We start from the raw sequence: 18076 nt of genomic DNA on the forward strand, positions 1-18076 counted from the left end.
AGGTGAAGAATGGGCAGGTGCCAATTGAGTCAGGCAGGAGATGAAATTATGATACGAAATGGGAAAGCTGAGAAGTGGGGAATTCTTTGTAAGGGATGCTGATTGCTTGTGATCACTTGCCTTTCCATGGCTGAAGGGCAGGGTGTAAGGACAGTGTGCAAATGCCTGGACCATTAAGGGCAGAACACCTGAGCAGAATGCTGGAAAGAGCTTACCTGACAGTGACATGGCTGTGAGAACAAGGCTTGAAACTGGATGAAAATGCCTCAGGGCTTCCATAACATTTCATCCCCCATGAAGAAGGGATTTTCTGGAAGCACCTTTTTAACATTGAGGATGATTTTGCCAATTAAAAAAACATAGGCACTTTTAGAATTTCCACTGCCAAACTGTGTTTGATATATTGAGTCCTATCCTTAACTTTTTAAAAAAAAAAATATGTTTCATAAAGCCTAATGATATTTACAGAGATATAAAAGTTGAAAATCTAGCCAAGGTTATTTGGTGTTTAAAATCAAGTATGATATTTTCCTGTGAAATCCCAAGATCATTAACATTGCTTTAGTCAGCATTACTAGGAAATACATGCCAGTAAGATGAAAATTAATTTACAGTTGAGTGCTTTATGTCAGGAGACCACTTGCCTGATCGCAGTTATTTGAAACAGAGCATATTCTGAGCACATTGCCTGCTGCTTTTTCTTGGCTGTAGATATTGACGAGTGTGGGACTGGGAGGCACAGCTGTGCCAATGACACCATTTGCTTTAACTTGGATGGTGGATATGATTGCCGATGTCCTCACGGGAAGAACTGCACAGGGGATTGCATCCACGATGGAAAAATTAAGCACAACGGTCAGATTTGGGTGCTGGAAAATGACCGGTGCTCCGTGTGTTCATGTCAGGTTGGTATAAACAAAGCACTGTAACCATTTTTATCAAGGTGTAATTTGCATGTATTTCAAGTGTACGGCTTGATAAACAAATGCATACATCTGATTAACCTCTGCACAATTAATATAACATAACATTTCCACCTACCCACGTTGGCTGGCCTCTGCCCTTTCTTAATCCCATAGCCCCAGACACAAGTAAACACTGTGTCCTATTTCTACAGATTAGATTTGTATTTTCTACAGCCTCATATAAGTGGAATCATATAACACAGTTGGCCTTCCATATCTGCAGGATCCACATTCATGGATTCAGCTAACTGTGGATGAAAAATACTTAAGGAGAAAGCTCCAGAAAGTTCTGAAAAGCAAAACTTTCATTTTCCTGACCCCAGCAACTTTTTACATAAGTTCTATATTATATTAGATATTATAGGTAATCTAGAAATAATTTAAAGTATATGGGAGATTATGTATAGGTTATATGCAAATACTATGCCATTTTATATAAGGGACTTGAGCATCCATGGATTTTGGTATCCACCTGCAACCTGGAAATAATCCCCCAGGTATATGAGTGAAAACTATACTTATTCTTTTGTGTCTGACATTTGTCTCAGCATTATGCTTTGACACTCAATTATATTCGTTACCTGTATAAGTAACCCATCCCTTTTTATTACTGAATAGTGTTCCTTTGTACAGAAATACCACAGTGTGTTTATCTATTCAGTGATAGAATTTTGATTCTAACTAGGCTAATGTTTTTATAGGCACAGTATCATATTTGAATGAATGCATAAATGAAGCCAGAATGAACATGCTATGGCCTGCAAGTGAAAAAACACCTATTTGGGTTATATTTCAGTTTTAAGAGGTGTTCTGTGTACCCAGTTGATAATAGAAATTTAAATTATAGTTAAATAATAATACCAAGGACTCAACTATTATTAAAGAAATTGATAACAGCTTGTACAAATTATACGGTTAACGTATCTATAAACTTAATAATATGTAAAACTCGATGACTACCTACCAAATATAAACATACAATCCATTACACAGAACAAACTTTAGTTTTCAAATTACAAGTACATAAAAATTTATATATACATACACGAATTTATTTGCACATAAGAGCCATGCAGTGGTTATCATTCTATACTGGTTATTTCTGAAAAAAATTTTTCCAGTCAAGTCATTTAAACAGTAATGTGCAGAAAGAAAATTGGAAGTTCTCCAGCTTGAGTAATTTCTGGGTGTTAGCTACAAATAGGAATTTTAAAGAAAATCAGTTATATTGAGAAAACTGTGAGTTATCTCAAACTACCAAATCAACATCTGAAATTATAGCTATGGTGCTGATGCTCAGTCACTCAGTTGTGTCTGACCCTTTGTGGCCCCATGGACAGTAACCCACCAGGCTCTTCTGTCCATGGGATTTCCCAGGCAAGAATACTGGAGTGGGTTGCCATATCCTCCTCCAGAGGATCTTCCTGGCCCAGTGATGGAACCCATGTCTCTTGCATCTCCTGCACTGACTGGCAGAATCTTTACCACTAGCACCACCTGGGAAGCCCGATTTTAGATATATTATGTAATATACATGTATATATAGAGAGAGATAATTATGAATACAGATATATTATAAATATATCTATATATATTCCCCTGGAGGAGGAAATGGTAACCCATTGCAATATTCTTGCCTGGAGAATCCTCATGGACAGAGGAACCTGGCAGGCTATGGTCCAGAGGCTCCCAAAGAGTCGGACATGAATGCAGTGACTTAGCACAGCACAGCACATATGTATAATGTATATATAGATGTTTATCTACATAGGTACTCACACGTACAGACACACCCACATACATATGATATCAGTATATTGAGAAACAGAGGCTTTTGGTAACTACTTTTTCTCCTTGTCATACAGAATGGATTTGTAATGTGTCGACGGATGGTCTGTGACTGTGAGAATCCCACAGTTGATCTTTTCTGCTGCCCTGAATGTGACCCAAGGTTGAGCAGTCAGTGCCTCCATCAAAACGGGGAAACCTTGTACAATAGTGGCGACACCTGGGTTCAGAATTGCCAGCAGTGCCGCTGCCTGGTAAGTTTGGCTACCTAAAGTTCAGGAAACATTACGCCCAGAATCAAAATAGGAAAGCAACCTTCCCTGCCCCTCCACCAATATTCAGTACCTGGCCATAGCATTGGAAGTTACAAAAGGTGAACCTAGTTATGATGACAAGGTGATGGTTCTGCATTCAGGACCTGAGAAGGAGTGTCCAGGGGTAGATGCAGTAAACCATGCCATGTCAGTCTTTCAGGACAATCTCCAGAGCTCCAAAGAAGAAAAGGCTGTCCTCACTTTCCCAATCCCACTCAGCCTAGGTTTACTTAAAAACAGTAATGAACGAAACAATGGCATTCAAAAAAATCCTTTTTTCCAAGTAAACCTTTTGTTAATCCATTTCTGTCAATTATGCTCTGACTTAAAAAAACAAAAACAAAAACAAAATACCTTTTTTCTTTCTAAAAATCGTTACTGTCAACACTATTCCAGCGGTAACCCTGTTTTACACATAGTTTGAATTTGCAATAAATATTAGAATGTTAGAGTTGAATGTATATATATATATGAAACTTCTGCTGGAAACAATAGGTTAAAAAGAAAATAAAGACTTGATAAGAAGACCCCAGTCATTTTTCATGTGGCCAGATTTTTTGCTTCTTTCTATGGTATAAATGAAAATTCATCTACACGTCTTTATAGAAGAAAGTTTCATAGATACTGCTAAGTCACTTCAGTCATGTCCGACTCTGTGTGAACCCATAGACGGCAGCCCACCAGGCTCCCCCATCCCTGGGATTCTCCAGGCAAGAATACTGGAGTGGGTTGCCATTTCCTTCTCCAATGCATGAAAGTGAAAAGTGAAAGTGAAGTCGCTCAGTCGTGTCCGACTCTTCGAAACCCCCTGGACTGCAGCCCACCAGGCTCCTCCGACCATGGGATTTTCCAGGCAAGAGTACTGGAGTGGGTTGCCATTGCCTCCTCCAACATAGATACTAGTCTTAAAGTTAGGACTAGTTTCCTTTCTATTTGTGTGAGGATATTTTTAAGGCAATGCTTTTTTGTTGCTTCCTTTTTATACTTTCAACCCAAAAATCAATTGAAAGAGCAAGGTCAGTTTTGTGCCTGAAGGCTGCTTTCATCTCCCAAGACCATGAGACTCAGAATTATGAAGAAAATAGGAAACAGGTGGGAACTAAGTTTTAAAAAGATCCAGTTCACACAATTTTCCCATGTGCAATAAAAATGACTGAAATCAGCTCCTCGTTTTGTTTTTTTTCCCAAAGTCCATACACCGAGAAATGTATAAATGAACAAAGAAAAACTGTCAAATTTCCTTCATATTTCAATTTACTTTCTTGTCAGTGGACAAAACTTTCTTTTTGCAGAAGGGAATAAATGAGAAAGTAGGGTGAAAGACTGAAAGGAAGGAAAAAGCATCTCATAGGCAAAAAAGCTAAGTAAAAATCTCTTCTGTAGTAAACAGTTCTTTGTCATGGGAAAGAGAGGACGTGCCCATTTAATTGTTTTAAGAGAATTGGTTTTTGCTTTCCTTTATTGCTATTCTTATTTAACCCATGAAGACAGCTTCATAATCCATCTACAGTATAGATCTCATGTGTGGATTCCCTACCACATTCATGGCTGTGAAGGTCTAAGTATGAATGTCCATCAAAGAAATTGAGTAATTGAGTATTCAGTAAACACTGTGTTCCCTCCCTTCCCCTCCCTTTACCCTTGTCCATCTGCTCTCCTTATAGCAAGGGGAAGTTGACTGTTGGCCCCTGCCTTGCCCAGAGGTGGAGTGTGAATTCAGTGTCCTCCCCGAGAACGAGTGCTGCCCACGCTGTGTCACCGACCCTTGCCAGGCTGACACCATCCGCAATGACATCACCAAAACTTGCCTGGACGAGATGAATGTGGTTCGCTTCACTGGGTCCTCTTGGATCAAACATGGCACTGAGTGTACTCTCTGCCAGTGCAAGGTAAAACCCACTATATTCAAGTAGGGAGCACTTGGCCAGCTGTGCCCAGGAATCATAGATATTAATGTGGCCAATGAGAAGCACCTTCCTTCCTTTTACTGTTCAGAGTTGGGAGGAGGACCACTCAGCTTAATTAGTGCCAAAGCTGACTGTCCTGTGCATCCTCTAAAGCATTTTCAGGGAGAAGGAGGTGCTTGGTCTGAAACCAGAATGATGGTTATTTATATCACTGGAACAGAAAGAACCTATGTAAATTGCCCTAAAGCATCTAACTGCACACATCTTTTTAAAAAAATAGTACAACACCAAGCTTCATGTTTCTTTCATGATAGAGGACAGTATTATTTTATTGATTTTTATCTAGTCTTTTTATGATATAAGATATATCAACAAGGTAAGCATACTGCATTTTCCAAAGTGAAAATCAATATGGCAAAAATGGGCATATTTCTTGGTCTGTTGTGGTCAGTTACATTGAGTTGAAAAATTTAAGACTTGTTTAACATATTTTATTCCTACAGCTGGAGAAAAATCATTATAAAGATTTTTCTTTTTATTCTCATAGGAAAATAAAGCATTATGTCTTTTACTTCACTAAGAACAAAAATACTGATAACGTAGACAGGGTATATAGAATTCAAAAATGGTGACAAACTTGAAAGCTTTCTACTTGGATTATTGTTCCTTACAAATATTTGATTCAGTGGTCATTGCACTTCAGAGTCAAAGTTTTAGAGTCAACACTAAAACTAATACTCTGAAAAGCTTAACAACAACAAGAAAGCAAAGATGTCAGATTTTTCCCAGCATAGCACAGCCAGATATCTCTAACTGCTCTGGTTCTTTAAGTGAACATTTCCATTTAAATTTTTTTTTCAGTAGAGCAATTTAATTCTGATTCACATAGTACAAATTTCTTACTAGAGTGACTTGATGTAACAGGACAAAGAAATATGAAATGCTTTAAGTTATCTCAAACTATTATTATCTATTTCACACCGAAATTTCTAGCTCTTTCAGTCAATGCAATTTGTCAATCAAGCACAGCTTTTGGGGAGGAACATTTAATGGGGTCTTCTAAAAGTGCATTAGCACATTTGAAAGTTACTTTTACTACAAAAAGTTACTAGCAATGTATATGCAGTGCCACTTTAATATACATTTAATATGGATACATTTGAGTGCATTTAGTGGTGCATTATCTAGAAACTTCGGTATTAATGATTAATAGGGCAATACTTTCTGACATTTAATTGTCAAAGATATTTGAGTCTCTTTACACTCTTAATCTCCTAATAGATTATTGTTCTGAGCAGTGACAACAAAAATATATACTGAGTGATGCAATGTAAAACACACCAGATATAGCTCAGACAGATACTTCCAACAAGAAAAATGCAATCAGTAATAGGCAGAAAACATTACAGTATTTTCTGGGGGTAAAGAGTGTGAATGAGCTTATCATTTACTGCCTTACAAACAAATAGGACTTTTTGACTCCTAGTAGAATTGTTTCCAGAAAGTGTATTTTGGCTTTAAATTCATTTCTTGTCAGATAACTGCCATTTCTCAGAAGTTACTATTTGATACCATTTCCCTTTTCCCTTCTTATTAAGTTGAGTTATAAGAATATGCTCAATGCTACCAAATGTATCCCTAATAGTCATTTTATTATATTTATTTTTTGCTATATTAAAAATAAAATTTATGCCAAATAGGCTTGAGAGATTGCATTGGAGGTAAGCATTCTTCACAGTTCGACACTGTCAAAGCACTATTTGCATTTACTGTCTCTCCATCCTACTACTTCTGAGTTACTGGTGTAGTCAATAAATGCAACTTGTGTGGGGTGTTGTGCCAAGGTAGAATGATAACCAAAAACAGCAAAAATTGTTCCTGGGAATTTTTCCCCAACAGGTTATCGTCTAGAGCTCTGCTATCCGGTTCTGTAGTCAGAAGCCACATGTGGTTATTTAAATTCATTGAAATTAAATTAAAAATCCAGTTCTTCAGTCACACGAGCCACATTTCAAGTGCTCACATGTGCTCGTGGCTATCATAGTAGACAGCACATGCAGAGAACAATTCTATCATGGCAGAATATTCTATAGGAAAGCACTGGTCTAGAGGTGAAGAATGGGGCATCTGAAATCAGGCTACCTGGATTCAGAGCCTGGTCCACCACACTAGCAATGTCACCTCAAGGGACATTTATAAATCTCTCTGTGACTCTGTTTTTCTCACCTAAAACTTGGAATAAAAATATTACTTACATAAGAATAATTTATATTGCCTACTTGAGAAAGTTGCTTTAAGAATTAAGTGAAAGGCCCCCACAAAAAGTTTCCTACACGTTTCATACACATTCAGAGTAAGTGCTCAATAAATGTTGGCTATTATTATTGTTGGTAGTGGACAGCAGAAACATTAAGTCATGAAACAGAGACATTACTCACTGTGAAGGACACTCTGAAGGAAGAATGAACTGTGCTAAGAGGCTGTCCAACAAGTGAACCAATTTTACTTCCTGAGGAATTAAGAGTTAGCTGGGAGAAATAGGGTTAAGAGCTTCCCTTTCCTTTTTAAAGATATCTTTAAATTGCTTGCTAAGTCACTGCTAAGTCATTTCAGTCGTTTTCAACTCTGCGCGACCCCATAGACGGCAGCCCACCAGGCTCCGCCGTCCCTGGGATTCTCCAGGCAAGAAAACTGGAATGGGTTGCCATTTCCTTCTCCAGTGCATGAAAGTGAAAAGTGAAAGGGAAGTCTTTTGGTCATGTCCGACTCTTCTCGACCCCATGGACTGCAGCCTACCAGGCTCCTCCGTCCATGGGATTTGCCAGGCAAGAGTACTGGAGTGGGGTGCCATTGCCTTCTCCGTTAAATTGCTTAGGTTAAAAAAAAAAAAAAATGTTTCCGTCACTCAGAAGTTGAATTCACATCAAAAATGAATTACTAATGCTGTCTTACCTAAATCCGATAGAAACTACACAACTCCAGAGAGCTTTCAGGCAATTGTGCTTTGAGTTCCAGGCTATAAAGAGAAATGTACCTAGTTGATAAATAAGGAAGGAGGAGATATTAGAGGGTCAGTCAGGCAAGAAAACTGGAATGGGTCACCATTTCCTTCTCCAAGGGATCTTCCCAACCTAGGGATCGAACCCTGCATAGTAGGCATATTCTTTACCATCTGAGCGACCAGGAGGCAAATAAAAAGTGAAAGTGTTAGTCACTCAGTAGTATCCAACTCTTTGCGACCCCATGGACTGTAGCCGGCCAAGCTTCTCTGTCCATGCAATTCTCCAGGCAAGAATACTGGATTGGGTTACCTTTCCATTCTCCAGGGGATTTTCCTGACCCAGGGATCAGAACCCAGATTTTCTGCATTGCAGGCAGATTCTTTACCATCTGAGCTACCAAGGAGTAATATAGTCAGAAGAGCTTAGTAGATCAAAAGAGAAGAAAGGATTATTCTATGAATACTGGAATGACTGGATAGCAATTTGAGGGATGTAAGTTGTATATACTAGTATGCTATGTATCAAAACAATTCCCATGTGGAAAAAGTGTTATATATTAAAAATAAATCAAAATAAAGATAAGTAATCAAATATTTATCAAAATTCTAGAAGGGAGATGCCTTTTCTAACATAAAAGTGATAAAATATACCTCAAAAAATTTAGAGCTTCTGTAGATATACAAAATTAGCAAAGTATAAAATCACAATTAGAGACTGGAAAAATATGTTCAGCAGATATGATATCTTTATTAGATTAAAAACATGAAAATTAAAAATACTTATTTTCCCATAAATAACAGAGAATGAATAAACAATTCACTAGCAACTGAACTGACTGACTGACTGAAAAAATACAACTGTTAAAAAAGAGGAGAGCATTCAGCTTTTAAATAATTGAAATAAATATAAACTAACATAATGATTTATTATTTCCACATACTACAGTAAAAAAAAATTCACAATAATTTCCAATGTTAACAGTGATATAGTGGAATTGTAGTTTTTTTGCAGAGTTAGTGACATTGAAAAATACAATCAAGAGCCACACATATACCTCCTAGTCCCATCCCCATCTCCACAGAAATATCCAGAAAATCTTATTAATCCTGAGTCTCAGAATCCAACCAAAAGAAATAATCTAAAATATGGAACAAACTGTGTGCATCCTAATATTCACCTCAACATTAATTGGCATGCAGAATCAAAAAGAAACCAAAATACCCAACAATGGAAAGATGGTTAAATAAAGTATGATGAGGGCATGGCAGCCTACTCCAATATTCTTGCCTGGAGAATCCACATGGACAGAGAAGCCTGGTGGGCTACAGTCTATGGGGTCGTGAAGAGTCAGACACAGCTGAGCAGCTAAGCACACAGCATCTGATATAACATAAACTCCAGGAGGTAGTGAAGGACACGGAGGTATGGAGTGCTACAGTCCATGCGGTCGCAGAGTGGGGCATGACTGAGTGACAGAACAACAACAAAATCTAACATATAATACTACAACTGTACATTATATGTAATTTTATGATTGCATCGTTCAATCATTCAAGTACCAACAATGCTTATAATAAAAATTAAGATAAAAATACTGTGTGATTATATATGTACTTTGATTACAAGAAGGCTAAAAACAGAGAAATATGAAATGAAATCTATGAGGATATACTAAAATATTGATAATAGTGGAATTTAAAATATATTCATTTTTATGTAGATTATTTATAGACAGGGAAGCCTGGTGTGCTGCAGTGCATGGGGTCACCAAGAGTCAGACGACTTAGCAACTGAACAACAATTTATAGCACATATGTGTACATATATTATAATTACACATATATTTATTCTGTTATATACTTTATAAACATTAATGTATTAATAACAGTATTTTATAAAAATTATATTAAATATATATGCTAATAAAATATTTTATGCTTTGTATATATTATATAGAAACATTTTACTGAAAGCTGAAAGTCAGCTGTCTTCTAATCTTGATTTTATAGAGTTTAGTATGCAGACTGATGAGGACTCCTTTACCAATAAAATACAGCCAGAAATAACAGGGTGTTAAGGAAACTCACTGTTATTGTGTAAAAAATAATTAGATTTTTATGGCAGTGGATTGTTACTATTCATAGCAGCCTAAGTTTCAGTAGATCACCTTTTATTCTAGGTTTTATCAAGGTAATGTTTGTTAAGGTCAAATACATAGCGATTTTGTGCAAATTTTTTATGTTTGATGAATCAAAATATAGAATACTTTCAACAGTCTAGCAAGTAACTTTTTGCCCCCTTCTAGGAGAAGGCAATGGCACCCCACTCCAGTACTCTTGCCTGGAAAATCCCATGGATGGAGGAGCCTGATGGGCTGCAGTCCATGGGGTCGCTAAGAGTCGGACACGACTGAGCGACTTCACTTTCACTTTTCACTTTCATGCATTGGAGAAGGAAATGGCAACCCACTCCAATGTTCTTGCCTGGAGAATCCCAGGGACGGGGGAACCTGGTGGGCTGCCGTCTATGAGGTCGCACAGAGTCGGACATGACTGAAGCGACTTAACAGCAGCAGCAGGCAATACCTATTCCTGTAGGAAACCTCAATTTTATTTCATTACAACAAATGTATTTTTCCTATTTAAAAATTCATATGTGTATCACACAGTATGTATTATTTTATGTCTAATGGTGAATTGACCAGTTTATCATTAAGTAATGTCCCTCTTTATCGCTAACAAGATTTCTAGACAAGTAGTCAGTTTTGCCTGGTACTTATGAAACCACACACTATGTTTTGATTCATCAACTTTTAACCTGTCTATAGTTTTATATTTAGAATGCATATTTATAGATAATATATAAATAGTTCTTACTTTTTAATCCAGTGTGACAGTTTCTGTCTTTTAACGGAAGTGTTTAGTCGATTTATATTTGATATTGTTTTTGACATTCATGTATTTAGGGGCCACCATTTTGCGATTTGTTTTCTGCTTGTTCTATATGTTGTTTTTTTAATAATCTTATGTATGCAAGGAAAGTATCCACTTGCTTTCCTTCTGTTTATTTTTATATTAGTTTTATATAAGTTTTTCTATTATTCAATTTAATTTTTCTTTTAGATTCTTAATTATAACTCTTTATATCGTTATTTTTTGTTGTTGGCTTATGCAACAACTAAAATAATAATATAACCAAAAACCTTTGGTTTTTATAATTTTGACTATGATACACTTAAGTGTGATTTTTGTTGTCTTTATTCTCTTTGGGATGTGCTGGGTTTTTTGAATATCTAAATTGATTTTTTTTTCACCAAATTTGAGAAAAAATTGACCATTGTTTCTTCAGATATTTTGTCTGCCACACTTTCTCCCTCTTATTCTCTCAAGACTCCAATCACCCATGTGTTATACGGTTTAATATTACTCTGAAGGTCACTGAGATTCTATTTTTATTTCAATCCTTTTCTTTTTGTTTTTTTTTTTTTTTTAAAGCAACTTAGTTTACAGTTTATTATAACTTCATCACTTCCACATTTGTGACGCATGTTAAAAATAGATTGCACATTAAAAACCATTTAAAATTTCCTCAGTAGTAGATTCTCCTTGTTAAAAATCAGAACTTAATAGATCAAACGAAAGTACCTCTGATTAGTCCCTTCTCCAATGCCCGCTGTCTTAGCCCTCTCCCTTGAAACAGTCACCATTAACAATGCTTCTAGATTTTTCTCCATGGGGTTGCCCCTATCTGTGTGCATATGTATTTTAACATAAATGATGGCTCCATTATTTCACTTAATAATATGACTTAGACAGTTTTTCATGTCAGTACTTACAGGTCCACCTCATTTTTAGAAAGTTACAGCATGATGTTCCACAGAAAGGGTGCACAATTATTTATTTAGACATTCCTCTTGTCATGAATATTTAGGTTGCTTTGAATTTTTCACTATTGCAAATAACATCTCAGAGACCTCCAGGATAATATTAAATGCTACAACATTCGAATCATAGGGGTTCCAGAAGAAGAAGTCTTTTTGTTTTAAATATTGGATAATTTCTATATTTTTTTCAAATTTACAGACTACTTCTGCCATCTCTAATCTTCTGTTAAGCCCATCCAATGAATTTTTCATTTCAAATACTGTGCTTTTCAGTTCCAGAATTTTTATTTAATTTTATTTTTAGTTTCATTACTCTGCTGCAATTTACAACCTTTTCATTCATTATAACCTTTTTTTAAAATTTTTCTTAACATCTTTGTACACATTTGTAATAGACACTTTCTAGTCTTTATCTGGGTTTCCCTGGTGGCTGAGACGGTAAAGAATCACTTTGTAGTGCAGGAGACCCAGGTTCAATCCTTGGTTCAGGAAGATCCCCTGGAGAAGGAAATAGCTAGTGACTCCAATATTCTTGCCTGGAGAATTCCATGGACAGAGAGGAGCCTGGTGACTACAGTCTTTATCTGCATTTATACCAACTGGATTAACTCTGAGTCATTTCTCTTTCACTACTTTTTCTCTTGATGAGTCACTTTTTTCTGCTTGTTTGTTTTTTCACATATCTAATAATGGTTATGGTTTATTGGATATTGTGGACAGAATATAGAATAGGTCCTCTATAGGTCCTCCATTCTGTTGGCTTCCCCTGAAGACTGTTGTCGTTCTAGCAAATTTCAAATTACAGCCAATAAACTTGCAATTGAGAAGGCTAGACTTTATATTAGTTAGATCTATTCCAGATGTACCCTTAGTTCTAGGGTGAATCTCTTAATCTTGAGACTGTTTTATTCCTAAACATGAAAGCCTGAAATTTTTTATCAGTCCCTTTTAACTTGGTAGGGCACAGATTTTAAGCACTACTACCCACAGGGAGCAGCATCTGAAATATCTGCTCAGAGCTCTCCAACTTCAAGCTGTGACTCTCTGATTGTCCTTTTAGAGTCTCCTCTGCAATTCAAAGACCAGCCACTGATTTGAGGGGAGTTTCCATGCTGATTCATTCCTTCCTTTCTAAGATATTTCCTTCTGAATTTCCAGGCACCCTGGCAGCCCCAAGTGTTGTCCTCCAACATCTGAAGTCTATCAGATTGTGGCTTTCTGCTTGAGTTGTAGTTATCCTAAGTTTCACAGACTAGACAGTGCCCTAAGGGAAAATGCCAGGTAGAAAAGAATCTCACACAATACATTTCCCTCCTTTCAGAGATTGAAATTCCTCCAGTGTCTGCTTGCTTTTAGTCACTAATTCATTGATTTAAATAATTTTTATATTTTGTCCAAACTTTATAGTTATCCATATGAGAGACAGTCTTGTGTAAGTAACTATGCCATTACTGAAATTGGACCCCAGTGGAATATTTTATTACTCTTTCTTATATCAACTAGGTTTCCTTAATTGAGGAGCTATCAATGGCATGGTCTGTAGCATTCATGTTCCTATAGCAGAACATACTGATAGGGAATAAGAAAAACATTACTCGAAGATTTGGGGAAATATATCTTCTCTTCCTAAAATCTACTTATACTCCAGAAATTTCCCTAACTCTCTCTGCTCAAAATCCATACAGTCTGAGGAACTGATATTCTTGGGAACTGGTATACCTCTCCTTTCACTGGGTCAGTGAGTTGGGAAAGATCATGTGACCAGGTTATGGTTAGAAATCCTCAGCCTCTGAGCAAAACAACAAAGCTTTAAAACACTGCTGGAGAGCTAAGAAATGGTTGTCTGTCACACTTTTTTGCCATCAGAGTAAGAATTCTGCTTAATAACAATTAAAAGAAAGAGGGTTAAGTTAAATTGATAATATTCTTCTTGGATATAGACTGTCTTTTCTCTCATTTGGTAAGCTTTAACAAAGGCTAAAGTATTAAGGTCCTTTCTTAAGTTTTATCTGAACCTTTTGGTTTTATCATATTAAGGTCTGATACATTTTCAATCATGTAAAGTCAATTATCTGAGAGAATATATCAAATAGAAGATGAGCTTTAGAGTCAGACTAACCTGTATTTTAATCCCAGTTGTATCCTTATATTAGCTGTGAGACTTTGGACATGATATTTAAGCTTTCTGATGTTCAGTTTCTGAACCTAAAAATCATCACTATTAATAGTGATCCTACTGGGAATGCTCTGAGGTTGAAATTAGATAATGTATTTAAAGTTTCTGGTGAAGTTTCTGACACAGAGTATGCACTCAAAAAGTAGAAGGATATTATCATCTTGTGATTGTGTTAACAATGCTAACAATGATAACAACGCTATCATTATTATCAGCGAGCCACTGGAAGAAAGAGTGCAAAAATTCAAAAGAATAAGATACAATTTTTTTTCTTTTCTGTAATACATTATGCTATTTTGGCTGTCATCGTTCAGTTGATAAGTCGTGTCCAACTCTGCAACCTCATGGACTGTAGCACACCAGGCTCCTCCATCCTCCAGTATCTCCCAGAGTTTGCTGACACTATCTAACCATCTCTTCCTCTGCCGCCGCTTTTTCCTTTTGCCTTCAATCTTTCCTAGCATCAGGGTCTTTTCCAATGAGTAGGCTCTTTGCATCAGGTGGCCAAAGTTTTGCAGCTTCGGCATCATTCCTTTCAATGAATATTGAAAGTTGATTTCCTTTAGGACTGACTGGTTTAATCTTGCAATCCAAGGGACTCTCAAGAGCCTTCTCCGGCACCACAATTCAAAAGCATCAACACTTCAGTGTTCATCCTTCTTTATACTATTTTTTTAATATAAATTTATTTATTTTAATTGAAGCTTAATTACTTTACAATATTGTATTGGTGTTGCCATACATCAACATGAATCCACCACAGGTATACACGTGTTCCCCATCCCGAACCCCCCTCCCTCCTCCCTCCCCGTACCATCCCTCTGGGTTGTCCCAGTGCACTATTTTTTATACTATTTTGGTACTTTGTTATAAAAACCCATTATGCTTATTTGGCTCTTCCCTGTTTTCCTTGCCTCATCTCTATAGTTTCTTCACTTAGAATTCTTGCCAAGACAGAACTTTTTTAGGCGTCTTAACTACACAGAACTCTTTTCACTTTAAAGCCTTTACTAATTCTGTTCCCTGTGCTCTTGGCATAACTTTTCACAGAACTATCTTGAGGTCTTGGGTTAAACATCACTTCTATATAGAATTCTACTCTGGCCACCCAGTCTAAGTAGCCAGACTTTTTATTAATCTCATAACATCACCTAGCTTGTTTCTTTTCTAGCACTTTTTACAATTTTTGATTGTACACTTGATTATTAATGGATACAGCTATAGGCCCTGTCCTGTGAGAGTAGCAACCATATCTGCTTTATTCATCAGCATGTCTAGGGCTCAGTTTACTCAGTGCTTATTTTGTGAATGGGCAAATAAAAGAACAAATGTGATCTAAGAGAGTGCCATGGAGTAAATAAAGCTGCTGCTGCTAGCCTATGATTTACCACAAATAACTGGCCACAGTTGGTTTTTAAGTGAGACATGAAAAGTGATTAGGACACTGAACTTTCAGGAGCATATAAATAACAAATACACTGTTCGGTTATGTGTAACAATCAGTGAGAACTGACTAGTGGCTTAAAAATTCATACTGTGCCTTTTTCCCCTGTCTTTTCTCTAGAATGGCCACATCTGTTGCTCAGTGGATCCACAGTGCCTTCAGGAACTGTGAAGTTAACTGTCTCACTGGAAATTTCTGTTTAAAGAATGTTTCATTAAAAAGACCAAAAAAGAAAAAAAAAAAAGGTAAAACTTAAAGTGGATGATTTGTGGGCAGCTAAGTGCAGCATTGTTATTAGCTGAGTGAACTTTCAATTATGAAATTCATGGAGCTTGAGAAAATCACAAAAGGAAAAGGCTTGGGGCAAAACTAGACCAGAATTCCACCTCAACGGTGTCTGACGTCAAGCGTGTGGAAGAATGGGTGTGAAATACATACCATGACATCATGACCCCTGGACATAAAGCCTGAGCTTATGGGGGTTTTGGAAACCTCTGGCTTCACTGGTGCAGAAAATACTCCTCTAGATCAGAATCTTCATGAATCAGTTCAGTTCTTCACTGCAAAAAATAAAATGTAAGGCAGTGAATGAGTTCTATTTTCAGAAGCAAAGCAAAGAAGCTATAACATGTTATATGTACAATATACACTCTGAGAAGAAATCTGAAACGTTATTGTCATGATAAAAATAATGCACAGGCATGGTTACTTAATATTTTCTAACAAGAGAACTCATCCCTATTTCCTTGTTTTACTGCACTTAATATTTGGTTGAATTTGTTCAGTATAAGCTCGTTCTTGTGTAAAATTAAATAAATATTTCTCTTACCTTATAACATGTCCCAGTGTTTGCTTACTGTGTTCCTTTTGCCCCACACATTCTTCAACATACAAATTGCTTTCTGGTTCTGCTGATGAAACACTCCCACCTCCCAAACTGAAGGTGATTTTTGCTATATTACATGCCAAAATGGGGGGTGTGAAGGATACCTTCGTTCTGCCCCTGTGGATTCCCCAGGTTGCCTTTCACCCTCCCTCATGTCCTGGGGACTGACTTATGCACATCATATTAATCGGTTCTGTTGTCCTCTGAATTCTGACTCAGTTTGACTAGTAGCGACCACCAGCAGGATATCAGAAAGAGAGAGTTTGGCTGTTTACTCTGCTGGCTCCTTTCCTGTCAGGTTACTGCCGTGATTAGCTGTGTCACTGAAGGCGACGTCTCCTGGCAGGTGGCCCTCCCTGTTCAGCTACCCTCTCCCGACTTCTATTTTGCTTCTTCTGGCTTCAGGGATAATAACAACTCTGGCTGTTTTGTCTTTGTGGGTACCTGCTCAGTTTCTTGTCTTCCCTGTTTCCTATAGCCTCTTTATAAATGGTCCCTTTGTTAAACTCTCTTTAATTAGCCAGCTTGAGCATGCCATCTGTTTCCTGCCAGGATTCTGACTGATGTCCATAAGGAAAGGAGTATGTGAGAGTTGGGAATATCTTCAAAAATTTGTCCTTCACAATTTGATATACAAATTTAAAGAATCCCAATGTTAGGAGAGATTATGATATTACATGTTAAAATTTTTGATGCACTAGAATCTCAGGAGGAAAAAGTAAACTTACAGATGCTCAAATCAAGTGACCAAGTGAAGTTGCTCAGTCGTGTCCGACTCTTTGCGACCCCGTGGACTGTAGCCTACCACGTTCCTGGGTGGGAATCCATGGGATTCTCCAGGCAAGAGTACTGGAGTGGGGTGCCATTGCCTTCTCCAGAGGACCTTCCCGACCCAGGGATCGAACCCTGCATTGTAGGCAGATGCTTTACCGTCTGAGCCACAGATGCTCAATAGTGATGGTAAATACAATATTTCCCTATTCGTATGTTTTGCACTAGGGTGAAAAAGAAATACAAATCTTATTAAATTTTAGTTGCATAGAGACTTCTTTAAAGAAAAAAGAATGGAAGTGGACAAGATGTAACTCCTGCAAGCTATGGAAAAGGTAAAGCGGCATTTAACTGCCTTTTCCCCATTGCTATGAAAATAACCTCATAGGAGCCGAGCTAAAGGATAATGTATAAATGTCTTAATATTTTGACATGTGTAGTATTTACTGAATGTGTCGATTCAAGTATCTCTCAGTATTCCCTGGACGTATAAATGCTCTTTTTTCTGCAGCCTTTTTATACTTAACTAAAAATTTCAGCAGAGCATAAAGTTTATTTTGAGCAGGTATTACTTACTGTGGAAACTAGCAATTTAGTCTCCAAAAAGATACTAATTTGAAAGTTTTTCCACGTATTTTTTCCTTATATAGATTTGGGGTTTCATGTAAATCTCCATAAAATATATATTTTATTAATACTTGCTTTTCTGGGAAAAGTATGAAATATGTGCATTTGCATGTGTGTGTACTTGTATACACACTCACAGTTTACATCCATATACTTGTATATACTCATCATTTAGATGTTTTATGCCTTCTAGAAGAAGAAACGAGGTGGAATTGCACACTCCCACTCTATCATAAGTCTCTGTAGGGCTCTGAGTGTATTGGTGGTTTTCAGAGTCCGGTTTCTATAGACTTCTGAAAGAGAGAGAACTCAT

At 37.0% G+C, this 18076-nt stretch overlaps 1 protein-coding gene across 2 annotated transcripts in view; it reads left to right on the plus strand.

Moving 5' to 3' along the window:
• Positions 1-16317, plus strand: part of NELL2 (neural EGFL like 2) — a 469663-nt gene extending 453346 nt beyond the window's left edge. For both annotated transcript variants that reach the window (XM_070789234.1, XM_019960750.2), the window contains 4 exons: positions 712-905; positions 2831-3007; positions 4732-4956; positions 15600-16317. In XM_070789234.1, the coding sequence (XP_070645335.1) occupies positions 712-905; positions 2831-3007; positions 4732-4956; positions 15600-15650 (647 nt within the window). In that variant the 3' untranslated portion in view covers positions 15651-16317. The remainder of the gene's footprint in view (positions 1-711; positions 906-2830; positions 3008-4731; positions 4957-15599) is intronic.
• The last annotated feature ends 1759 nt before the right edge of the window (positions 16318-18076 follow it).

The sequence above is a fragment of the Bos indicus genome, chromosome 5 (assembly GCF_029378745.1).
Source record: "Bos indicus isolate NIAB-ARS_2022 breed Sahiwal x Tharparkar chromosome 5, NIAB-ARS_B.indTharparkar_mat_pri_1.0, whole genome shotgun sequence".
Lineage (NCBI taxonomy): Eukaryota > Metazoa > Chordata > Mammalia > Artiodactyla > Bovidae > Bos > Bos indicus.